Source organism: Paramisgurnus dabryanus, chromosome 6, assembly GCF_030506205.2.
Source record: "Paramisgurnus dabryanus chromosome 6, PD_genome_1.1, whole genome shotgun sequence".
Taxonomy (NCBI): domain Eukaryota; kingdom Metazoa; phylum Chordata; class Actinopteri; order Cypriniformes; family Cobitidae; genus Paramisgurnus; species Paramisgurnus dabryanus.
Window position 1 is genome coordinate 740,689 of NC_133342.1, and position 26,526 is coordinate 767,214.

Consider the following 26,526-nt stretch of genomic DNA (forward strand, 5'->3'; position numbering starts at 1 on the left):
AAAAACCAGTACTAGGCTATATTGTAAAATTAAGTCATTTTCATGTAGGTCCACCCCATTCCAAGGCCAACTTAAAATTGTGTGGCCTTGCGACTGATGGTCAGATTATGGCAAAATAAAATTATTGCAGATGTAAAATAGTAAGGGAATTCTACTTGTTACAGCTTTCCACATTTATCAACCCATTTAATTAAACTGTTTCGGTTACAGTCAAATGTTTACAGAGGCCACATCGCCCCTCAAGCACCCTTCTCACCTTTTTCACCCCTGACCCGTTTTCATGCCTGCTTATGATTGTGTACTTGTGTACCAATGTACTTTTGTCACCGATGTAGTCTGCCATGTTAGCAATTAACGTTATAGCGTTGACCCGTTATACAGTCTTAGCGTTTTCCTAGCTTGTTTAATACCGTGGTATATCTCTCACTCACCCCCATAGAGTGTACGCATACAGAACGTGTTAACAGTTAACTTAACTTTAGTCTTGTAGATTAGACTAGTCCAGGTGCGGATTTAGATTTTAACGCTTTCACTGTGATTTAGTATTTAGTGCAGTATTAGCATGATAACAAATGTGATTTTGATTTTATAAGTTTAATAAACAAGAATTTAATATTAAGTGATGTACATTTTAGAGAACATTTTGGCTGTATTATTGGTGTCCCCTTCAAAAAAATTTCTTGAAAAATGTTACGTTTATTGTCCCCCCCAACATTTTGATGAAATTTTCGCCCCTGCATTGCGAATGGGCTCGTCATTGATGTCAGATAAGCTAAGTGGCTAGAGGAAAAGAGAGATTTTCCGGGAAATCACAGGAGAGTAAGCAAACAGCATGACCAGTGCAAAGCCACGTAGGCCTAATTCGAAACCAAAACTAAAACCCACCGGTAAACACCTAGCAATACAAAAGGGGTGTTACTCATGAGTCATGAAGCATCTGTTTAAGACCGCCAGCACCAGGATCTCGTTCACAGTTCAGATTTGTGAGAATCCAGGATAGAAAGAAAGCAAAGGTAAGATTTTTGTTTTCTTCTGCAACTTTTGCTTATACAATGCAAACCGATCCTCACATCTCTCAAGAAGAGCTCGCCTTACAGACCAGACAAAGGGTGTGTTTAATTGTGTCTATTGAATTTTGTGTACCGGCAGTTTTTTTCTTCAGATTTTACAGAGGAATATGATTGCATTTTGTCCTGGGTTACAGTACAGCTAAAATCCGAAGGCTTTACAGGCTTCAATATGAGCAAATTAATTATCAGATTTAGAAAAATTATCTCTTATTTACTGTCACTTCACTGTAGAACAATTAGCACGCTCGATTTATAACCGTGGAATTGTAACTAAATTGTAAATAAATAAGATGGATATTTCAGCTTTTAATTAGTTTTGTGTTTTAGACACTTTAATGAACATATAAATGAACTGACTAAAAAGGGATTGATTGCCTTTATATTTAATTATCAAGTCTGATGGCTCTGATAAACTCATTTGACTTGATCTAATTGGTTAATTTTGGTTACTTTGCTGTTGTTTTAATTGGCTTCTATGTAAATTATATACACAAAGGCTAAGCAAAGCAGTCTAAATCTACCTATAGTGTTATTTTACATTAATGCATTAATAATACTTTTGAGAATGTATCAAAACAACTGAATGTCAATGCTTTTAAAACATTCTTCAGACTGTCATAATAAAAAAAATCGCTTCTACTGTAATAATCAAATGTTGCTTTGTTACACTCCTTGTATTGGCTATTGTCCCCAGTGTTGATGTTTGATATATTAAACTGTAGACTTGGTGTGTCACTGTTTTTAAATCCAGTACAAGACATTGTTGAACTTTACTGTATATGTGATTCTGTTTGGTTTTGTTTGTTTGCATGTGCTGGATTGCTATGTATGTTTCATCTTCTTTATTTCTCTTTTGCACAGAGTCATGATGTCAGCACCAGTGTGTTTGATTGAAAGTGATCAAAATGGAAAGTTTCATGTGAGAAAAGAGGCCAAAGAAATTCTGGATGGAATCAATGAGCCGGTGGTGGTGGTGTCTGTAGTTGGACTCTACCGTACTGGGAAGTCTTACCTTATGAACCGCCTTGCAGGACAACAGTCAGGTGAGACAACACCTGCAGAAATGCTTTCTCTGTATTGTAATAAGAACAGTGAAATATGTTTGAGAATTTTTTTTTACATTTCTTAGGCTTTGCTCTTGGCAACACAATTGAGTCAAAGACCAAAGGTATCTGGATGTGGTGCATCCCTCACCCATCTAAAGCAGGACAGACTCTGGTGCTGCTGGACACAGAGGGACTGGGTGATGTAGACAAGGTGAGAAGAACATCTTTTTCATTGAATGCAGCACAGCGTCCACAGGACTAAAACTATTTTTCATATCTCTGATCACTCGCTGAGGTTATTGAAAGACATTAATCTACAATTACAAAAATGTATATAGTTTGTTTGTTTATTCTTGACATCGTTCCAGCATCTATGACTATATTCTTGGCAAGTACTGGTTTATCCATACACAAGTTGATTTATACACACATTGGGGGAGGGGCAGTTTGGCATCTCCATTTCACCTAACCTGAATGGTTTTGGCCTGTGGAAGGAAACCGGAGAAAACCCACAGGGAGAACATGCAAAGTCCACACAGAAAGCCACCTGACCTAGCCAGGGCCCTAACCTTCTTGCTGTGATGCAACAGTGCTACCCACTGAGCCAAATAACTGTAGTTAATTTTTAAAATCACAAGGGCTTGACACTAACTTTTTTGCTCACCAGCTAAAGTGGCTAGTTGTTTTTCAAAGTTACTAGCCACTTAGTATTTTCACTGGCCACAATTTTGTTGCTGGTAAAATACATTTTATATGAATAAACTTGACTTTTGCATTCTAAAATAATTTTAAGCAGTGGCGGTTCTAGACAAATTTCAATAAGGGGGGCAAGGAGGGGCCAGTGTTTTACCAGAGGGGCACATAAAAAATTGGCAAGAAATTATATTTAAAGATTTTAGGGCTGGTTAAACGAATTAGTTTAAGACAGGACTAGGCCTTAGTTTAATTAGGAAATATAACTAGTTTTAACAAACATGCCTTACTAAATACATAACTTGTGTGCATTTTGAAGCAAAACAAAGGGCACTGATGTATTTTAAGATATGTCAGTGCAAGTTGTTTTCAGTTTGGACAGCTCTTACATTAATTTTAGTCTAGGACTAGTCTAATCCCTTTCCGGGAAACTGCCCCGTAAACTTTATTTTACTTTACAATCAGATAAATATTTATTTAATAAAAGAGTGAGTGCAGGTGCAAAAGGGGAGCTTGGCTCTTTTCTAAAGCCCCCCAACCGAAAATCATGCGAGCCTACTCAATAATCTTTATAAAATGCAAACTTTTATAAAGACAAACGTTTGTTTTAGTTTACATTTAAACACACATTGCTAGACAGTAAGGGACCACAATCTAATCAGTATTTAAAATAATATTTATTTTAAAATATAAACATTTGTATATGTAACATTTAATTATATTCCTCCAATTTTATGCACGTATATGTAAGAGCATAATTACACCGCTTTTTACAATGTGTAAACTTTAAAAAGTTAGCGAGATGTTGGTTTTGCCGGTTGTTGATGAGTAACAGCTGTGAATGATCACAACGTGCTTAAGCAGCTACGTCACAGGAGAGCAAGTGAACAGTGTCCCAATGTCAAGTCAGCTAGAGTCCTTACCAGTGCCCAAACCTGCATACACATTCTCAATAGTGATGGGCAGTCCGGCTCTTTCCATTGATTCGGCTTTTTCGGCTCAAGCTCCGGCTCTACATTTTAGTGATGGCAGTCCAGGGCTGCGTTCCCCGAAACCTTCTTAGCTCTACGTCGTTCTTAAGTTGTACCTTAAGCTGTACCTTATCGTTAATACGTGTTTCCCGAAACGTTCTTAGTTACGTATCCCGTCTGTAAGTCATTCGTTCGGAAGGTTGGTCTGGAGCACTCTTAGCTATACCTTATCCCACTTGACTCCACTAGGGGCCATGACTGTGATAAAAGTTTGTGTAGATTGCAGTCTATATAACTAAATATCTGTAAAAAAAGTTGAAGTACACTCCGTGTTAAATTATTTTTAAATTTAAAGAATAAAACATTCACATAATAAGACATCATTAAACTGATGGTTGTTAGATTTTTAATTATTTTTTTCCAACTAAACATCAGCTGCGAACTATTATTACAGGCTTAAGAAACTATATATATAGGCTATATATATAAAAAAAAGATTTTGGGTGGAGGAGTTGGTGAAACTATGGCAGGCAGCAATACAACGAATCTTACCATTTCATTTGTGCATTACATATCCGTTAAATCTTTACTTTACCGGCTATTTTAGCTGCAATAAAACAAATCAAGTAAAAATTGCATGCCACGGGAGCACATTCATCACGAAATCATAATTGTTGATTTTCCATAATATTGTCATTGATGTTAAGTCGACTTTGCATCGAAGTTTTTTTTAATGTTTTCTAACTTTGAGGCAACTGCATGCCATATTCTTTATAAGAAACTGCTCCACTTGATTAGCTACTGCTTGTATAAGGTCAACAAATTTTCCACATTAAAACTAATCAAAGCTAAAATCTAAAGCAATCATAATATATATTTATATATCACATAATATATATTTTTATGTTATATTTAAGGTAAACAGACAGGCGCACCTCCAGAAATGCGTCCATTAACCTTTATCCGCATTGTAAACGCGCTGCTTGCGCATCCAGTGTCCAAGCACAATTAATGCGTGATCTAATGAACAACAGTTTGTTTTTAAAATATTTTAAGTGTAATGCACAGCCAACCCAGGTGACTTGCATGACCCACCTTTGCTCTGTGCAACGCATTTATTGGGAACCCCTAATATAAATTATCCTTTATTAAAGGAATAATGGATGCATTGGAGCAGTTTATGCATGATACTTTTGGACATGAAGTTGCGGGTTTTGCACGCGTTTGATATAAAATAAAATATACAAGGTTTATATTTAGTTGTTTGCAGTTTGAAATATTTTTACAAGATATTCCTAATAAATGTAACTATTTCTGAAATGTTTATTTAATAAAGAACAGCGCTATCTCATAACGCAGCGAAGTCTATTACATAAAGTGAATAATTGATTGTCGAGCAATCGATATCAACCTATTCAGCACCATCAACATGGACAGCACCTGGTAACGTCGTACGTAAGAAAGAATCCCGCTAAGGTACAGTTCGGGAAACACGCCTAGAAAAGGTATACCTGTAGTTAAGGTTTAACTTAAGAGTCTTCGTGGCGCGCTAAGAGACAACGTTATCGGGAAACGCAGCCCTGCTCTTTTCATAGATTCGGCTCTTCTGGCTCGGCTCCCTTAGAAGAGCCGGCTCCCCTGCATGCGTCTGAAGATTCGGCTCTGCTCGTTCACTACAAAGAATCAGCTCTTAGCTCTTTCGCGAACAACCCATCACTAATTCTCAACATCAGGAGACTGGGAACGAATTGAGACACTCGCCGGGCAGCACTCGCAGCAAACGCAGGCGGCTACAGTGACTGGGTGCGCCGCTCTAATTTGCCCGTGTAGAACGTTGCGTCACATTAGTTCCGCTTTTGGCGCTCGCGTGTAAAATCAAAATAAATTTATACTTTTTTATTTGGTCAGCACGGGGTGGCCACAGGGGTGGCCAGGGACATGTCTACAGAGGCACGGGCCACCCTTGGCCTCCGTGTAGAACCGCCACTGATTTTAAGTAAGGGATAATCCACGGCTAGCCATGCATTAAAGTAGGTATGATGACAAAATTTTCAAAAACCCCAAAACTCTAAATTTATCACATGACTAGACAGAGCAGACATTACCATTTGCAAAGAAACAAGGATTGTAAAAATCTGTTGAGTATTGAGAAAGTTATGATATTTTTAATATTAGAAATCAGGGGAAAAAGTTATATATGGATGTCTATGGAATGTGTGTGACCGAAATGCTGCTTATTCACAAGTTTTTGCTTGTAACTCTCTCATTTTATCAGATATTTGCATGAAATTTTAACAGAAGGTAGAATTTTGTTAGTACTTTCAAAATAAATTATAAACATTTACTGTTTTAGTTGGAATGGGCATCAAACTTTAGTTGGAATGTGCATCAGACCCATGGTAACTATGGTTTTTAGAACGATTCCTGCAGTGGACGTTCTGACAGAGCGTTCACTGTAGTCTATTAATAGATACGTGACTACCAAATTTCCGCGGTTTATTTAAATACCTTCTCCACCATAGACTCAGACTACAATGTTTCAGGACCAAGATAAAAGATATTTATTTGGGTCCATCTACCTTTCATTAGAGACCAGAGCTTAGTGGAAGCACACCGCCCGGTTAAAACTGACACAAATGTTTAAACAGTTGCTGTGAATCAAAAACACCTCCGAGTTGAAAGTTATAAATATCAAACGCTTCCGGTGGTCGGACTTGACCTATTTATTGTCGTATTTAGTAAAAACATACTACAACCTTGCGGCGAAAAGTGGATATTGCATGACACACATTTAAAAGTACTGCGTGGGCTGAAACAGATTCTTCGACCCAGAAATTCGACGCGCGTGCCCGCGATGTCAGCATTGCTAATTAAAGGGTTTTAATGCACGACGTAGAGGCGAAGAACCACACGACGCGTAGCGGAGGGTGGTTGTCTCTGCGAAGTGCATTAAAACCCTTTAATGTATGGCTAGCCGTGGATTATCCCGCTTATACCTTGGTTATTTGCCAAGTTAAAGCAGTAATTAATGTTTACAGTGTAATTTTTTTAACAGACGGGTAAAAATGACAGTCATTTTTAAGTTAAGGCTCGCACTCCATCCGCTTTAAATAAAGTAGTGCTGAAATAAAACCTGCGCACTTTAAAGAGAGATGCACTTATGTCTCGCTCGCTCGTAAGTATGCTAGTAAGGCATCAAAAGATTAACTTCTAATGAATATGTTAAAAGTGGCGCATTGGTGTAGAAGATTAACTAAAAGATAAACACAAAAAGTCTAGACAAACACTTTAAATATTTATTAATTAGGCCACTAACTCAACCAAAGGTAAAATAATTTGAAATCACTGAGCTTTTTGTTTCAGGGAGACTCTAAGAATGACGGCTGGATTTTCTGTCTGGCGGTTTTGCTCAGCAGCACCCTGGTGTACAACAGCAGAGGAACCATTGATAATGATGCAGTGCAAAAGCTCCAGTATCCTTTATCATCTTACATGGTCCTCTTCTTTGTCCAATATCTCTCTCTCTCTCTGTCTGTCTCACAGCGCGCACACACACACACACACACACACACACAAAAGTTATTCCTTAATGTGTTACAGATATGTTACTGAACTCACTGAGCAAATCAAGATCAAATCCCCATCATCTCCATCAAAAGTAGCAGATGTGACAGGGAAAGAGGATTATGAGTTTGTGTGCTTTTTCCCATCATTCGTCTGGTGTGTGAGGGATTTTATCCTGGAATTAGAAATTGCTGGAGAGCAAGTGACAGAGGACGAATACCTTGAATTTGGTCTCAATTTAAAGAAGGGTATTTCATTCATTCTTTAAATCTGAACCCACAAAATATTTCCACTTCACAAAATCCTGCTGTGCTTTGAGGAAAATCAAAAAAACTTCTATCAGCAGCAGTGAGGGATATTAGAGATGCTTCAACAAATGAAAAAATGCTTAAAGGAGTCATATTGTCAGATTGCATGTTTTCCTTTGTTTTTAGAGTGTTAAATGATGTCTGTGCACATAAAAGATCTGTAAAGTTGCAAAAATTAAAGTTTCAAATCCAAAGAGATATTCTTTTTAAACGTGAAGCCTCATCCACGCCCACCTAAAACGGCTCGTTTAACACTCCCATGCAGTTAGACATCATACTGGTTTGAACATTTTCATAACACCGCCCTTATATATACGCAAAGATAGAGGGTGTAACTTTCAATCACGCTGTAGTTTTGTTTTTTTCCGCCATGTCGAGCAGACGCTGTGTTTCGTTGCAAAACTACTTTGGTTGGCATTCCAACAGAGTAAACATTAAGAAACCAGTGGTTAGGTTTTATTTACAACACTGTTTCAGAACAGTACAGCCCAAATGTTCGATTGTGTGCTGCACATTTTAAGGAGGATTACTTTCTAAACATCGCGGAGTACAACCGCTGGATGTACACAAAGGCTTCGTCTAAAAAGTGGAGCAATTGTAACTTTGCAACTACAATGACATCCTGTATGTAGCCGACGTTTTCATATTTAATAAATTTCCTCACTGACGATTTAAAGACGTTTAGACCCGCCTGTTTTTTAATGCATTTCCTAATGATGATCCAAACGCGAGATTTGAGAAGTGCAGATTAGTACTTGTTTGTTTTTTCTACGTTTACAAATGCAAATATGGTTTATGTTTTAGTATCCTTACCTTACCATCTGTTACGTTCTGCTCACATCGCGCTGGTAAAGTTGATTGATTAGCTCAGCCATCCGTGTTTTCTGGGTCAGATTCAGGCTCGTATTGATAAGGTAGTAGTAAATACAATAGTATCTCTTGGCTTTCACTATTGTTTTGGGAGCTCATCTTCCAAAACTTGGCAAGGAGCGTCATATTTCCGATTACGTTACTGACGTATTCGGCCAATCACAACGCACTGGATAGCTGGCCAATCAGTTCACACCCGTTGACACCCCGCTCTCACAACGATGAGCTTTGTACCAAACGACCTGTTTCAGATGGGCGGGACTTAGAGGTGCTAAAAAAATGTATGGTATGTGGAAAATAATGATTTTTTTAACCATAAACTACACAAACACATTGTATTAAACCAAATACACAAAGTAATGTGCTTTTTAGCCCTATAATATGACTCCTTTAAAATATGACCTTTAAAAGGCTCCCTAGGTACCATTAAGTACAGAAATGTATACATTTGGTACCAATACACCTTTGAGATACTAATATAAAATCATCAGGTGCAAAGCTGTACTTTATTAAAAGGATACAGCTAGTGACAGCCAGAGTACATATTTTGACCACTTTTTTCTAACAGTTCATATTAAGCAGCAGTTTTTGTTGTATGTGGTGTAGATAACCAATATAGATTCTTCAATGCAATTGATTTAATGAGGGTTTATTTTTTCCTGCACAAACCTTTTCAGATTGCAAAATCAGTAACTACAACGAGACTCGTGAATGTATCCGGAAGTATTTTCCTTCCCGGAAGTGTTTCGTGTTCTCATTCCCAACCTTACCGAAAAGCATGAAACATTTAGAGAGCCTAAAAGAGCAGGACCTTATGCCAGATTTTCTGGAGGCCACAGGCCATTTCTGTGAATACATCTTTGAGAAGAGTGCTGTGAAAACGCTGAAAGGGGGTCACAGAGTTAATGGGAAAAGTAAGTGTTTTAACATTTTACATCTATATTGAGTATGTACAGTAGACACTGACACTGTTAGCTTTTAAAATTATAAAAACATGATCTGAATTAAAACATCACTGTTTAAACTTATAAGGGCGTTTTCCCGGACAGGGTTTAAATTAATTCAGGACTAGGCCTCATTTAATTTTATGACTTTTAAAGGGGCGATGAATCGGTTAGTTTTATTGTTTTATACTGTTGCCTGAGGTCTACTTATGATGTTCGCATAGTTTTTACATGTGAAAACATCAAAGGCAATCAGTAATAGGCTGTTTTGTACACTGGTTTTGAGGCTGGCTCGAGAAATGCTCTGTTTTAATGGGCGGGCCGCATTGAAGACATGGAAGTAAATTTGTAAAAATAGCAGTCGAACACATATATATTTGAGCCACAAAAGTTTCTGGGTGCTAGAGATGATACACATTAATGACAAGCCATCTTAAAAGGCATGTTTGCTGATTAGACGCTGCATACCGTTTGCTTCGCCCCTGGCCCCCCACATGTGTTACTTCCCTACATGCGGACAATAAAAGTTGCCATTGCCATTCGACTTTGAAGGTGGTGTTTAAAATCTCTACAACATAACATCTGGGCTTGGTGCCAAAAACAATAGTTGCGTGTAATGAGGACGTTTTCAGTTCTGAAACTTGCAGTATGTTCGTTTAAGTACGATGACCTCTTGTATAACAAAAAATCAAGTTAAATTTGATTCTTTGATTCACTACTCCTTTAAGTCATTTTTCAAACAAACTTTACAAAAAACTCTACTGGTGTGCATCTTGAGACAAAACAATGGCACTGATATATGTTATGATATGTAAGTACAAGGTATTTTTAAAAAAAGCTCAAACATGCATTTTAGTCTAGGACAAGGATAAACCCTGTATAGGAAACCACCCTATAGCAGTCTAACAGAACTTACTGAGCTTAGCATTTAATCACCATTGTCTAAATAAATCACATTTTTAATGTTGTTTGACCAAACTTATCAACTTATGGTCTTAATGGCTAAAAATACAATAGTGCATTAAGTATTTTTAAATGTTTGTATGTATGTGTGTGTTATCAGTGCTTGGTGATCTGGCTCAGATTTATGCAGACACAATCAGCAGTGGTAATGTGCCCTGTCTGGACAATGCAGTGGTTGCTCTTGCAAATCAAGAGAACCAGGCAGCTGTTGAAGAAGCTTTAAAGGTTTATAAGAGTGGGATGAAAGAGGTAAGACACACATTCTGATTATATACACCTGTTCATACTGGGCTCTTAGCTTTGGGCGTACAGGTGAACATACAGGGAGATATGCTGGGCTCTTAGTTTTGGGCGTACAGGTGAACATACAGGGAGATACGCTGGGCTCTTAGCTTTGGGCGTACAGGTGAACATACAGGGAGATACGCTGGGCTCTTAGCATTGGGCGTACAGGTGAGTATACAGTGAGGTACACTGGGCTCTTGGGTCGGGCATCTGAAAGCACTCAACAGACGTATAATCATACACAAAGACAGCACATATGCTTTTTCCACGCAGCAGCCAATTCAAGCTTTCCCTCCTTCGATACTCCACATAATATTCACAGCAATTTCTTACTTCATACAGTTGCCACGCCACCACCAGGTGGGGGAAGGGGTTATGAGTCTAGTCGGGTGTATATAAAGCATATATATATTAGAGGCTGACATTTTTTCGGGAATCCCGTGGGTCCCACGGGTCCCGCGGGATTCCCGTGGGATCGGGAACAAAATCACTATTAATCACGGGATTGGGACGGGACAGGAACAAATGTCAGCGGGAGTGGACGGGACCGGGATCGTAATAAAACTATGATACCCAACTTTATACACAAATATGCAGTTTCTATAAATAAACTTAGTTAATATATTGTGTGCGTGCGTGCCTGTGTGTGTGTTTGCATGTTTAAGAAAGGTTGCATGAATTTTCACGAATGTGTCTCCCTGGTGCATAAGCGCTCCAACGCAGCCTGAGCGCTTATGAGAAAAGGGAACAGCAGCAAAGAGTATAGCGGCTCTGATCAAACGGAGAGATAAGTGTGTGACAAGAGTTGTGTTGCGAAGAGATTTCCTGCTGTTTGGATAGTTTCTGTGGTTTATTGTGTGCGTCAGTGCCGAATAGTTAGTTTTTTCTAGTTGTCTTTAAATTAGCAGCAAGATTACCGTGTCTTTTATCTTATATTGTCAGTTATCATTCATAATGTAAATGAAGCTGTTAGATAGCGCGAATCTTCTCATTAATAGTCATGGTACCCAGTTTATATTTGTGTTAGTTTATCTTGTACATATTTATTCAGTATTGTTTCCTTATATTGGAGATTGTATAGTTCTAATACTTATACAGTTATTTAACCCTCGTGTGGTGTTCATATTTTTGTTACTTAGACGATGTTTGTGGGTCTGGTGGACCCAGAGCATTATTAGTATCTTAAACCAATGCATTAATACAAATTTATGTAATATTGTTTACAGATGTTTACTTTAGCCTTATTGCAAGTAATATAGACAGAATTTATGGTTAATATTTGTCATTTTCCACTGATAGAGGACTATTTATAAACGAAAGTGCCATTCGTTTTTGTGGTAATATAAAATAAAAGAATACAATTTTATTCTTATCTAGATATTGGGGGAAAACATGTTTATCTTAAATAAGTATAAATTAAACAAAGTTTTTTTATCACTGTTGATGTTTAATTTTTTTGAACTTTTTGAAATTGTACACATTTGTGTCCGTTTACACAGCACAGGCCCCAACTGAACAGATGCCGTATCATCCACACTGAACACATAACCTGTTCATGACAGCCAACACAACACATAAGAAGCAGATTTTTAATGTGTAGTTGTGTTGTGTATGCATTTCTTGCATTTTATACACAAAAATTGTGTCCATCGTATGTCCACACACATTGCAGTACAATGTGTTGCTATTTGCCACAACTTAGAATGATGAAAATACATGGATAATATTTTACTTTCTCTATTATTTACTCTCTCTCACACACTCATGCACACACACATCTTTGTGGGACATTTGGTCCCCACAACGTGATAAATACCAGGTACACACACACCATAGGTTTTGTGGTAAATCCATGGTTTTACAAATGGTTATCAATATACCAAATTACCATGATTACTACTCTTTTACTACAATAAAACTATGGATTTTTTTGTAAGGGAGATAATGGTAAAATGTAGAATGGTTCCTGTTAGACAGAAGGTAAAGTGTTTGGGACAGTGGGTACAGACAAATGTTCATGCATGATATATAACATGTTGTATCCTTGCTGTATTACAGCAAGAGCAGAAGGACAAAATTCTGACATGCATCCATCACACATATGTACAGACATATATACAAACACACTCATGCACTCACGGAAGTCCCAGGTAGGAAAAAAACAGAGTGAAGTTACATAGCACATTCAATTTTCACTCTTTTATTACCCCCGGGTCCAGTGGACCCGAACACCACATATGTAATATAAATGTGTAGGGGGGGTGTACAGTGTACAGTTATAATGAAGTTGTTTATTTTTATGTTCTTCATAGAAAATGAGCCAAGGCCAATGAATCTGAGGTTGAAACAACAATTAATTGCATATTTTTTCTTTCAGTAAACATTAAAAACGGGTCCCACAGACCCGAACACCACACAAGGGTTAACAATTCTAACAAATATAGTTATTTACTTTATGTGTTATCTGATACATGTGCTAGTCACATTTTAGAACATATGACACCATTTCGCGGTATCTTGTATATTTTTGCATATTTTGAACTTAATTACAGCTGTTAATGCTGGTTATTTAAACAAATGTATATTAATGTTCTTTCATAAGGCTTTTATTCTTGTTTATTATTTGTTGTTGCAGAACCACACAAACACAGATAGGCCTACTTAAGTGCATATTAATGGAAGGTTTTATGCCCATACTGCAACTGTGAATTAAACACCCATAATCCAATTATTCATCTGGTTCTTGTGTTCTGGACTCCAGACTTTGGGGTTATTAAACTATTGTAGACATGGAGTGAACTATGTATTGTTTTTCTTTTATTTGCTGTATTCCATTTTCTGGAGAAAATCTAGAAACCGGCTCAGCAGCTGGTCCAAAACAGGATGGAGAGCAGATTAAATCAAATTCTTTGTATGAACTTAACACTAGTTGAAGAAAAAAATATATGGGAGCGATACAGGAGCGGGAGTCAGTTTAAACAGGAGCAGGATGGGAGTGGGAGTCAATTTACCAGGAGCGGGATGGGATGGGATTATTTTTTAAACTTTGGTCTGGGAGTGGGACGGGACAAGATTTATTTCTATGGGAGTGGGACGGGACAGGAGTGAAAATCCACTCCCGTGTCATCCTCTAATATATATATATATATGCAACAGTCGCCCACCGTCACCAGTTCACTTCCTCTGATACAGGACTTCCTCTTTGGCCTAGGAAGGGATTTCTGACAACACTGGCACAGCACAACACTACACTTCTTCAGGTGTACACACGTCAAAAAGACTCACCCACTGCACTCCACACACTCACTGTGAATTAGGGTCAGAATCACCACTTTGGGCTGGGATATAGTCCTGGATAGTTGAAAGGGTCGGTGCGGAGGATGAACATATGAAAACATCAAGACCACAACCTTTAAACACACTCCTTCCTCTTCTTGATGCGTTTCCGGTGACTTTCCAATGTACACAATCTCTTCAAGGTAAATAGTACATGTCAACAGAAATACTTCAAAAGGAATGCTTTAACACTTAGCTCTGTGTTTTCTTCAGCCCAATCCTCTGTTTTGACTCTGCCCAGGCTGCAATATCCGCGCTGATACGTCTCTCCCAACACACCGATCGCTCCGTCTCACTCACAGCATTTGCCGGAATAAACTTCACACTACCCTTGGGTCTTCAGCCCCGTACTCTCTCCGCTGCGAACGCCTGATCAACGTGGCTTTCTGACTCCTTTGGAGGTTATATTTCCTCTGCCATTGGCTTTACTCGCGGCTACGGCTGCGGCTTTCGTTCACTCGTCCCCCTATTAATGTCAGGAACTAGGGACAAGGAACAGAGAACCCAAGCGCAGACGATATCGGGGAGTGAACATATAACATTTATTAACATGAAAACTGAAAACAAAAGCCCACGAGGGGGCAACACAACATTAAACAAGAAATACGACCACTGACTAAACATGATGAACTAGACAAAGATGAAACATTTGCAAAACATAAATGACTGCTTGACATGACATGAATTAACACAATGATCCAGCACAAGACAAGAGACAAGAGGAGATTAAATAGGGAAACTTAACGAGGATAACACAGGTGCACGGGATGAACCAATAATTAATAATTAACAGGGAGAACAAGGGGGCGGGGACTAAAGACAAGACACCAGAGGCACATGCCACAATAAACAAGGCATGGCCTCCACATTAAACAAGAGACTGTCAGAACTCTGCCATCACAATAAAACATAAATATAAAACCAAACTCTCGTGGCAGAGCCCTGACAGTAGCCTCCCCCTAAGGAGCGACTACCAGACGCTCCTCAGGGGAACATACAAGACAAAACCAAACTAAACAAAACAGACATGAGTCCATGGTAACACAAGACAAAGTCCATGAAACAAAGTCTGTAGACAGGAAACTGCGCAAGCTTCGGCAGTTCCGGCTGCACAGAACGCGCAGGCCTCGGCGGCTCTAACCGCTCCGGACGCGCTGGCTTGGGCGGCTCCGGACGCGCTAAATGCGCTGACTTGGGCGGCTCCAGCCGCGCTGAACGGCGCTGGCTTGGGCGGCTCCGGCCGCGCTGGACATGCTGGCTTGGGCGGCTACGGTTGCGCTAAACACGCTGACTTTGAGCGGCTCCGACTGCGCTGAACCTGCCGGTTTGGGGAACTCCGGCCACGCTGGACGCGCTGGCCTCGGCGGCTCCGACCGTGCTGAACGCGCAGACTTCGGCGGCTCTGGTCGCGCTGGACGCGCTGGCTTCGGGGACTCCGACCGCGCTGAACGCGCTGGCTTCGGCAGCTCCAGATGGGCAGAACGCGCTGACTTCCCCGACATCGCTGCTGGGTTCAGTTGTGGCTGGATCATTCTGTCAGGATATGAGACGGGGAACAAGAGAACCCAAGCGCAGGCGATGTCAGGGAGTGAACAAAGAACATTTATTGACACGACAAGAAAACAAAAGCCCACGAGGGGGCAAAACTCAACATTAAACATGATATATCAAATACATACACAACTTGATTAACAAGACTAAACTAAACTGAAGTACAACATGGCAAACAGCAACAAGGCACGAATGAACAAATGATCCAGCACTAGACAAGAGACAAAAGGAGCTTAAATAGGGAAACTAAACGAGGGTAACACAGGTGCACGGGATGAACTAATAATGAATAATTAACAGGGAGAACAAGGGGGCGGGGACTAGAGACGAGACACCAGAGGCACATACCACAATAAACAAGGCATGGCCTCCACATGAAACAAGAAACTGTCAGAACTCTGCCATCACAATAAAATATAAATATAAAACCAAACTCTCGTGGCAGAGTCCTGACAATTAACCGTGTACCCACGGCTGCCCAGCGCAAGCTGCGGAACAGGACCGCCCGAAAAACGACCCCTTTCTGCTTCTCCAACGCCCGTTATATAGTCCTCCTCTTTCTCCGAAGCCCAATCACTGACCGCCACATTTTTCCTGCACACCTGATGCCGATTTGTTTTGATTTCAGTTGCCCGGAGTTACCGGAACTGGCTGGGTGTTTCATGGACAATAGTCCGGGTGGAACTATTTCCGCCATTTTTAGGTTCCGCTTCTTGAAGTCACTCCGTGACATAAACCTCTGCATGTGGGTATGGGAAGCTTTTGAAATTGGGTAGGCCAAATCCAGACGTAAATCCCCCAAATAGCCTCTGTGCTTAATAGGTTAAAACTACCAACTATGACTTTTCTCAGTCTCATCTATAGAAGGTTTATGGCACGGATAATAGCTTCAAAATGAATAACGAATTCATCTGAATAACAGAGAAAATATTCGGCCAGACGTAATCACATGTTTACTAGAACAGCTCTAAATTATAAACCCCTTAAAGCACGAATAATGGGTGTGTGAAGTGAATGAGTGCAATCTATAAAATGACATGAATGACATTTTCGGCGCAACCCTTGCGAGCTGTTTTGAAATTAGTTTAAAATCTTAAAAACGCTGCTAATATCAAACTTCTTTAAACCCAGCTGTAAAAATACCCTTTTAGTTTTTCTTTCGTTTATTTAACTAAACAAGACCAAAAAACCTTAATAAAATGCTGCACTCTGATAATAAACTATTCGTTAATAACTTAGTGTGACTCCGGTAGATGATCTTTTAATTACTTCTAGTCGAAGCAAGCTTTATTGTCAATCTAGGTGAATATAAAATAAATAAGTAAATAGACAAAAATATGAAAGTGTAACATTTTAAAAGCTAAATTTAAACTGAAGATTACTATGACATGAATTACAATTAACATAAAAATAAAGTAAGCAAATAACAACTGAAACATTTGAATTAAATCTTTCTTATTACCTTTTTGTTTAAAATAATGTTGCTGGTTTTGAACTAAGTCAAAACTGATTTTTAATAGACCATACTGTTATTCGAAAACGAATATCTGATTATTTATTTATTAAGATGAAGATTAATGAGAAAGTTCTTTTTAAACAATTCGTTATGTTGCGCAAACGCTGTATGGATATAGATAAAAAAGCGTTCAGCAAGTTGTTGTAATGCTTATTGTAAATTATTGTCAAAACAGATGTTTTTGAACTTTTCTGTGTATATAATGCGCGCACTTGCATTGCATTTTGGATCTGTCAGTCAGCGCGAGTTTGTCGATCTTAATAAGTTTTTAACATAAATCAGTTCCCGAACTTTATCTCCCTTAATAACTCTTTAAACATCAAGCAAGTCCTGCATTTTATTTTCAAATTCCTGCATGTTTTTAAACCAAGACTCAGACATGTGGATGTATGAGTAGTATTAGGTTATATTTCACTCTCAGAAAACGTACAAATAACAATCATTTTAGATGTTTAATTACTAGAGTATTCGAATCATTAGACGAGGGATTAATGTAGGCTTCTTATTGTTTTCTCATTTAGACAAAATGGGTCACATATGTAACTGTGCTGACAGGCACAATTAACGTTTAAAGGTGATGTACCCTACAGTTTTGTCAACGTGCTTTCAAGTTTGTTATTTTAAAGGGAAACCAGGCAAGTCTGCGTATTATTTCTCTACAACAGAGAGAGAAACAGTGTTAATTCTGACAGCAAATTCTGATTTAGTCTTAGTCTTTTGAATAACACACCATTTATTTTAGTCTTATTTTAGTCATCTGAAATCTTTTAGTCATAGTCTAGTTTTAGTCGACTAAGGGGTGATTTCCCGGACAGGGATTAGTTTAAGCCAGGACTAGTCCTTAGTTTAATTAGGAAATATAACAAGTTTGAACAAACATGTCTTACTGAAAACATTACTTGTGTGCATTTTAAGGCAAAACAAAGGGCATTGTTGTATTTTAAGATATGTCAGTGCAAGTTGTTTTCAGTTTAGACAGCTCTTACATTTACTTTAGTCTAGGACTAGCCTAATCCCTGTCTGTGAAACCGCCCCTTAATATCATAAGAGTCTTAGAGGCTGTTTACACTTGGCATTAACATGCGTTTTCGTCGATCGGATCACAAGTGGACGACGTTAATGCCAGGTGTAAACGGTGTTCAAAACGTTTTGAACGCGTCCACTTTCGACCACTTTCAACCACATTCAGAGGTAGTCGAAACCACTTTCGATCGGATCGCTTTGGAGTTGCGGAACGCAATGTGGTTGAATGCGTTCGAGCAGCCACACGCGACCGCCTTCTCTCCGCCCATTTATCTAATCTGAGGTATTAAACACTAATTTTACGTCTTTTTTGACTTCTGCCGTGAACATACGGTGAACAGCGCTATTTTTAGCCTTTCATTGATAAAACTACTGCGGGTGTTCTCCGTAGTTTCGTTTTGAAAGCGTGAAAGTTGCGCGATCCTATTTCATCAATTGCGCTGAAAATTCAGAGAAAGTTCCAACAAATAAACGTACAAAACACTGTGCAGCATGTATACTTGCTAAACAAGCAGCGGGCTCCGACATAATATAAGTTTGCGTCCATATAAACTCATAATTACTCCCGCTCGCGTTTGAATGACAGCAGAGAGACTCGCCCACCGTCTCACAGACCACCCCCTCACAGTATTCAGGACAGATGCGGTCGAAAGTGGACAAAAGAGACGGATTTAAATACCAGGTGTAAACGCAATGTGTCTCTCTCGTCCACTTGTGATCCGATCGATGAAAACACATCTTAATACCAAGTGTAAACAGCCCCTCTGTCAAGTCTTAAGTTTTTTAGTCTGTTATGGAATGGTATTAAGGTTTGAATATGCAATACAGACACAGATTTAGTGGTTGTTATAGACAACACATATTTTATTTTAATCTTAATGTCAAAAAAACTGACTGTGGCTTTTTCACAAAAGATAATCTTACATAAAATAAGCACAAGGCCCACTCTACCTAAAAAATATACATGGTCCCTGAAAAAGATATGCATTCTCCCGGAATGACATGCACACACAGAAACACACACGCGCAGACACACAGACAGAGACACACACATGCACTTACGCACTTTGTCCAGTCATTTAACAGCACAAGATCTACTATAATAGCAACGGTACACATTTCATTCAATTTGAGGACATTGAATATTTATACTGAGGGCCCTATTTTAACGATCTGAAACGCAAGTGCGAAGCGCAACGCGCAAGTGAGTTTGTGGGCGGATCTTGGGCGCTGTTGCTATTTTCCCGGCGTGAGAAATAACTCTTGCGCCGGGCGCAAATCAATAAGAGGTTTGTCTGAAGTAGGTTCATTATTCATAGGTGTGGTTTGGGCGTAACGTCAAATAAACCAATCAGAACGCTATCCAACATTCCCTTTAAACGCAAGGGCGCAAGTTCCATGGCGGGTTGCTATTATTATGACGGATTTACCAGGCGTACGCCAGGAGCGGTTCACAGCCGAGGAGACCCACGTCAAAGACAGAGAAGTTGTTTTGTATGGGGATAGGAGAAACCCGCCCAAATCAGCGTAGGTTAAACAGGCGTGAGAGGAAATAGCCACAATTGTCTCATCAGCTGGCATCCCCATCGTTGCGCCAGCATAAATCGGGCACGCCGTGTAACGGGAGGTGGATCTGCCTCTACACAGACGCCAGCAGAGGACATCGCTGTGTCCACCCTCACCGCTGAAAGGGTTTGGGGGCTTTGAAATCGGACCCAAGAAACGCAAGCAAGGTCCAACCCCAAAGTACTCTTACAAATCAAGTTCATATACATTAAGGTTTCTTATGAAAACATTTTAATTATTATTTACATAAAATAAACGTAATACAGCCACACAACAAAGTTATGAAAATATTTTAATCGTTATTTGCATGAGAATAAATAAAAACTATCACCACAATGCTCACCACTATGATTCCCCTTATCTCGTGTATTAATATTTTTAAGTGTAACAATTTATGATTTGCAAAAATAACTGTTGCATCTGTGTAGATTAGATAAGCAAATTGTGTGCGCGTTGTGCACGCTATACATTATGGTCAAGCATGCGCCCTTAAAATAGCATAATGAACAACGCGCAACGCGCCACTGACTTTAAACTTTTTTTTTCTGGTCAGTGGCGCAATTGCTTTTTGAAACTGCAAAATAGCATCAGGGATGGTTTGCGCCGGAACACGCCTCTTTTTTTGCGCTGAACCACCCAGGGAGCGCAAGTTCATTCCCTAGTTTGCCGACGTGCTTCTGTGACGGGAAAAACCCGCTGTGCGCCGGGGCAAAATAGGAATGATACATGCGTCACGGACAAAGTCAATTGCGCTGGGTGCAAGATAGAGCCCTCAGTATTAATTCAGACAATCCAATACAATCAATACAGTTCAGAGGTGTATTCCTTTAGTTTCTATGTTATTCCAAGTTAAGCGAAAACACGGTGGTTTATCTGATAAAACAACCTTAGCGTGTATGTTTACCTTCGCATGTATTTCTGAATGAGTCGTCTTTACAGGCAGTCTTGTTGTCATATTTGAAGTGTGACCAGAGGGCTGTTTCATAAAATTCGATTACAAAATAAGCCAGGCTTATTTTGTTACGTCTAGCTTATTGCTGGTGGATTTCGTTTCATAAAACAAACTTGAACTATAGTTCAACCCCAGTTACTATGGAAACTTATGCTTGGAAACTAGCCTGGTCCGGGGCAGGCTAACTGTCAAGCTAAGCCTCAGTTGTTGCTTAACTAGACTGAACTGTAAATGCAATGATATTACAGCTCTTTGACATTTTATTTGACTTTATTAACCACTATAAATGTAATTAATGTAATCTATTTAATGTAAGATGAAATCAGTAGCTTGAGTTAAGAGTGTCAAAATTAAATTGAAAATTCTGGTTGTGAGCCAAAGACAAGTACACAAGCAGCATGTAAAGTCTAAGTGTTTTCCAGGTGGTGATGAAGTTTCCAGTTAGCGTGACTGATCTTACCCAAGAGCATCAGAACGTAAGCAGTCAGGCAACATCTGAGTTCACAAAACGTTCATTTAAAGATGAAAATGATGAGTACCTTAAAAAGCTGGAGGTGAGTTTTAAATTTAAACTCTTCAACTCAAACACTATGTATACTGTATATATTATTGAATTTACAGTTTTTTTTAAATATACTGTAAATAAAATGTATGGTTTTTAAGTAATCACAAGGTTCAGAACCCTTGATATACAGTAGGTGTAGTCAGGTGTGTAGGCAGTCTTTTGTGTGCGAAGTCTGGTGTGTAAGCATTCAGCTGTGGGTGCGGACTCAGATACGTAAAGTTAAATTCATACTCCTGTGCATAGACACACACCCCACGGCGTAGCCTGATGTGCACTTCTCCAAAAATAATAAGTCAATCCTACGGGGACCCCAAGCAAAGTGATTGGCCTGCTAGAACCCCCCTTTGCCCACAAGGCGCAGGTCCTGCCTGAGGGGAGGGTGCCCCCCAGAAAGAATTTGTGCCCCCCTCCAGTTTTCTTAAGAGACTTAATTTAAAGCGTTATTAAAGAGCTAAATTCAGTCATATACTTTAATATAATGATTTCGGTAAGAATGTGTATAACATTGGATTTTATCCAATTACTGCAACTATCTAATCTCAGGCGAATGGCTTCAGCGCACAAATAAAAACAATGCCTACAGGAATGTGCAGTGTAATTCAACGAACTGCGCTATCAGTATCATCATCAAAGCAAACTGTGATGATAAATCAGACTTTATTAATGAAACTCAACATCAGGGCTGCTGGCTGGGGCTAACAACTACAGCAGAGCAGAGAGAAGAGCTTGACTTAATCAAGTTCGCTATAAGGGGAGTCCTAGCCTGGGTGCCAGCCGAAATTAGCCCCACCCACAACATTTGAGGACGGGAATTTCGGTCTGGAGTTGCACGGTTGAGGCGTTACTATGCTCAAACAAAAACTGTTCGGACCAATCCAGTTGTCAGGGCGGGCCTTATACAATGATGGACAGATGATCAAAAGTAATGTAATCAACCATGTCACCAAAGAGTGCTAGTGTTGAATCTGTTTTCTCATGGAGGACCAAGGGAAAGAAGCAACTGAAATGGGTATCATGACGATGCAACTCGGCGTGCACGACAAGATGGTTATAATTAGTGGCAATTGCCTTTTTGGAAGCCCGGAATCCTGGCAGCTGAATAAGAAGGGACATGGCCTGATGTTTTTCAAGCCAACGTAATGGGTATCATCGTAGATGAGATATTTAATAAGTCATACAGACAGACTAACTCATAATGTTGTGATATGAATCAAATGTTGTAAACATAGTAGGTGTCGATATACTTTTGCTATTTCAGACTTATGCTGCCTTCACGTGCTATGGGAAGATGATAATTTCCGTTTATGAACTGGTATTTACCAGTGTGTTGTGTTTAAGTGCTTTTGTTGTCATACTTTAGGGAAAATACATTCACGTGACGTGAGTAAATTGCTTGACCACTCATCACTAGGAGTTTCCTATTGACTGTTAGCTAGCATCTGTCAAACCATAACGGTATTTTTAAAACTACTTCTTCCAGCGTGCGTGCAGTTGAGTTCTGTTGACAACAAGTAAGTGTTGCTTAACATACGTCACACACTCCGTTGCTCTGATTGGTTGAAGGTCTATCCAATTGAGTGCAGAGGCATTTTTTGTCCCGTTTCTTTTGAAACGCGCCCCATAATCACAATCTGACTAGAATTTTGAGGATGAAAACGTCAGGCTAGGGGAGTTCAGTCAGAACAGTGAATAATCCAAAGATAAGAGCAGGTGCGGAGTCAGACGGGCCACAGAGAGATCAAAAAGCCATCCACGACCATAGACAGCACAGAAAGTGACAAACCAGGGAACCCATCAATGCCTAAACAGACATCTGTATGCTGGGCAGAGAAAATGTACATAAAAACAATCAAAGATATCACCTTCCCAAAATTTGTTTAACTGTTTTTCAAAGTATTGCTCATTACTGTTCACGAAGCAACAACAGTTTCCCTTTTTATTTATGTGAGACTACGGCGTAGCATTATAAGAATCGTAATTTTATTTTTATGCACAATAACGCCGCCCATAATAAATAAAAGCAGGGCCAAAAACATTTAACTTACCATTTAAAGGAATGCACTTTATTTCCAGTTATTTCAGTGCTTCAAAGTATTTCAGTTACTTAGCTTTTGCAGGAGACTGGAGGCCGGACAGCAGTCCTGATTCAGTTTCATTAATAAAGTCTGATTAAATTTTCACAGTTCGCTTTGTGTCTTCTTTTCCTATGATGATAATAGTGACAGTGACCTTACTAAATCGTGTGAGTTGCACAGTGTTAGGAAAGTTACTTTAAAAAAGTAATTAGTTATAGTTACTAATTACTTCTCACAAATAGTAACTGAGTTAGTAACTCCGTTACATTATTATAAAAGTAATTAATTACCAGGAAAAGTAATTACTGTGTTACTTAAAAAAAAATTAATATTTCAAATAACTTGAATGCCCCTTACAAAATTAAATATGTTAAATTAATAAAATGGATACTAAAGAGAAATCACTAATTTTGTGGCAGCACGTGACGATGTGAGGTGCTTTATTAGATCAGAATTACTTGCCACAGACGTGGAGAGACTTTTTCTTCATGGGCATAAGTTGCACATTACACAAACATTCTTGCCTTTCACCTCAACAATGGAAAAGTAGTGCTTTATACTTCGTGTCTGCGACCGCTACCTTTGAGCTTGTTGTACTTGCCATCGCCCTGTCGCCGGTGTTTTCGGAGTGATTGATGCGCGATGACCGGGCTGCATGTCAGTGCTTTGAGATGGGGCACAGTCAGCAGCAGCACCGCTGCTCGTTGAGAAGACAAAACGACGCGTATTTTCATGTCAGTCTACAAAAGTCTCCAACCACGCCAGAAAAGATAGCCAGATTTGTCCTATAAAGTCGCTAAAGTGATAGAAAGTTGCTAAATCTAGCGACAAAGTGACCAAGTTGCTCAGACTTTTTAACACGGCTGCTCGCTCCTCTGACTTGGACTGCGCGTGTGGGCGGGCCTTTTTGTGAACTCTGCCTCTGGTTGGCTACCGATGGAAATTAAGCCAATCATCATTCGTTATGTTTCTCACAACACACACAAGAGAAAAACAGTGTTTGGCTGAGAGAGTGAGCATACGCGGCTGAAAATCACTACAGTAAGATCAATTTTAGTAACGCGCCGCATTTTAATGTCAGTAACGATAACGGCGTTATAACGGGGGAAACAGTAATTTATTTGATTACTCGTTACTGAAAAAAATAACGCAGTTACTAACGCCAATTACTTATAACGCCGTTATTCCCATCACTGGAGTTGCATTTAAGGAACGAATGTTTAAAACCTTGCAGGCTGAAACATCAATCAAGGTAACGCCACCTGAATTACACTGCGCCTTTTGTTTTTCATTTGTGCACTGAAATCATTTGCCTGAGATTAGGTAATATATAAATTAGTTAATTCATGATTATCAGGCTTATTAAGATTGTTAGTCGATGTAATAGTGAAAGTCGCATGGGAATCAGTCACAATAAGGTATAGTTTAATCTCCACAAGGAGATTAAAATGCCCCCCCCCCCAGTTATGCCATCTTGGAGCCGTGCTTGCCCTCAAGTATAAAAATCTGCAACACATTTCCTTATACGCAAATCCGCTTGTGAAATAAAAAATGAAGATGGACCAAGTGGAGTCTATATTTAACAACTCTAGCTGTAACAAAAGTCACTGTCTATTTACCTCCATCACTGCTGATGCTTCTCCAACAACGTGTGCAACAAGTTGTTGCTTCTTCTGCCTTGTCTTGATACTGTTACATGCCCCTTGACATTGCCTACTAGCGATGTGCAAGTACACACGCACATCGACACAAACAATGATGGAGAAGTATAAATAAAAACTGACGTGAAGCCTACAGTTAGGTCTGACGCAGAGCTATAAAAAACCCTTAAACAGTCAGCCGTGAAGTTCTCACCAATACCAAGTGACCACTATATGTGGTGAATATGTGTGTATTTGTGTTTTGCAACTATTTTTATATGTTTGTATGTTTATAGGAAGAGATAGGTAAATACTATCTAAACCTTTTGGAGGAGAATAAGATGGCATCAGAAAGGAAATGCAAAGAGCTCCTGAAGGATCTGTTTTCTAGTATGAGTGAACGACTGAATAATGGAGAATACAGTCGGTGTGGAGGATATGCAGCTTACTGTAGAGACAGAGACGCCAACATTGAAAAATACCAGAGTGAACCAAACAAAGGAGTCAGGGTGAGATATTCACTCTGAAAGTGTATCTGTGGAGTATACATCTCTGTGTGCTCTTGAGTTGTAAATGATTTATGTGCAGGCTGAAGCTGTGTTGAATGAGTTCATAAATGAGAGAGGACCTGAGGCAAACATCATCCTTCAAACTGATGAACAACTGACTAAAAGGGAGAAAGAAATTCAGGGTAAATCTTCATTAATGGATGTTTCTTTTAAATTTAGTGTCATATACATTACTAATTACTTGCTTATTAATTATCTTTTCTTTCTGTTGTGACCAGAGGAGAGAGAAAAGAAAACTCTGATGGAACAGAAGCTTAAGGAGGAGGAGGAGAAACGTATTGAGAGTGAGCTACTGTTGGAGGCAGAGAAAAAGCGCCAGGAGGAAATGAAGATACAGATAGAGGAGAAGTTTAAAAAGGAGATGAAGCAACAGCAGGATGAGATAAAAAGAGGTCTGGAGAGCAAACTAAAGGAGCAGGAGGAGCTGCTGAAGAAAGGCTTTAAAGAGAAAGCTGAACTTCTTGGCAAAGAGATGAATAAGTTACAAGAAGAGCAAAATAGTTTTGGAGTTGTAGGGAAATTTTTTGGTAATCTCTTTGACATAGTTCCCAACCTTGTCACTGGCAAGGGCTTTATATGGCGTTAAACTAATGTGAGTATTTTATAACAATATACTCCACACTGCTCCACTTTGCTTACTTTCTCAGATAAAAAATAATTTTCACTGGGATCGAGAAATCATTAGAATTTTAAGGTCATGCACTGGATATGCCCTATCTTCATAAACTTTTTAAAGGGACTATAAGTAGGATTTACCCCATCTAGTGGTGAAACTGTATTTTCCATTCAAACGAATAGTGCTCTCTAGCGCCTCGCTTTTCCAAATGCGTGTTGCAACTACGGTAGCCGTTATGTACTCACTGATCTCATTGTCCGTTTCAGCTGGTTCACGTGTTGTGAACAAAAACGTGTTGCGGTAGGCTAGTGCTTTTTGTCCCTCTCTGCTATTATAGTTTTTCAATAGAGGGTATGCATTGATGTCACTTTTCCACCTGACCACCCGGAACTCACCCTGTTGA

The 26,526-nt window shown here is 39.3% G+C and overlaps 1 protein-coding gene across 1 annotated transcript; it reads left to right on the forward strand.

Moving 5' to 3' along the window:
* The first annotated feature begins 933 nt into the window (after positions 1-933).
* LOC135748562 (guanylate-binding protein 3-like) lies at positions 934-26,526 on the forward strand. Its single transcript, XM_065266778.1, has 11 exons — positions 934-1,013; positions 1,932-2,113; positions 2,200-2,327; positions 7,144-7,253; positions 7,381-7,592; positions 9,200-9,436; positions 10,530-10,678; positions 21,081-21,212; positions 25,235-25,447; positions 25,527-25,629; positions 25,726-26,526. Exons 2-11 carry the CDS (start codon positions 1,936-1,938, stop codon positions 26,091-26,093), a joined length of 1,830 nt encoding a protein of 609 aa, XP_065122850.1. The 5' UTR covers positions 934-1,013; positions 1,932-1,935; the 3' UTR covers positions 26,094-26,526.

Excerpts from the sequence above, each read along its gene's own strand:
- LOC135748562 (XM_065266778.1), top strand. The coding sequence starts at position 1,936 with ATGATGTCAGCACCAGTGTGTTTGATTGAAAGTGATCAAAATGGAAAG. Across the intron at positions 9,437-10,529 it reads TCACAGAGTTAATGGGAAAA|TGCTTGGTGATCTGGCTCAG; the intron begins GTAAGTGTTTTA and ends GTGTGTTATCAG. Across the intron at positions 21,213-25,234 it reads AGTACCTTAAAAAGCTGGAG|GAAGAGATAGGTAAATACTA; the intron begins GTGAGTTTTAAA and ends GTATGTTTATAG.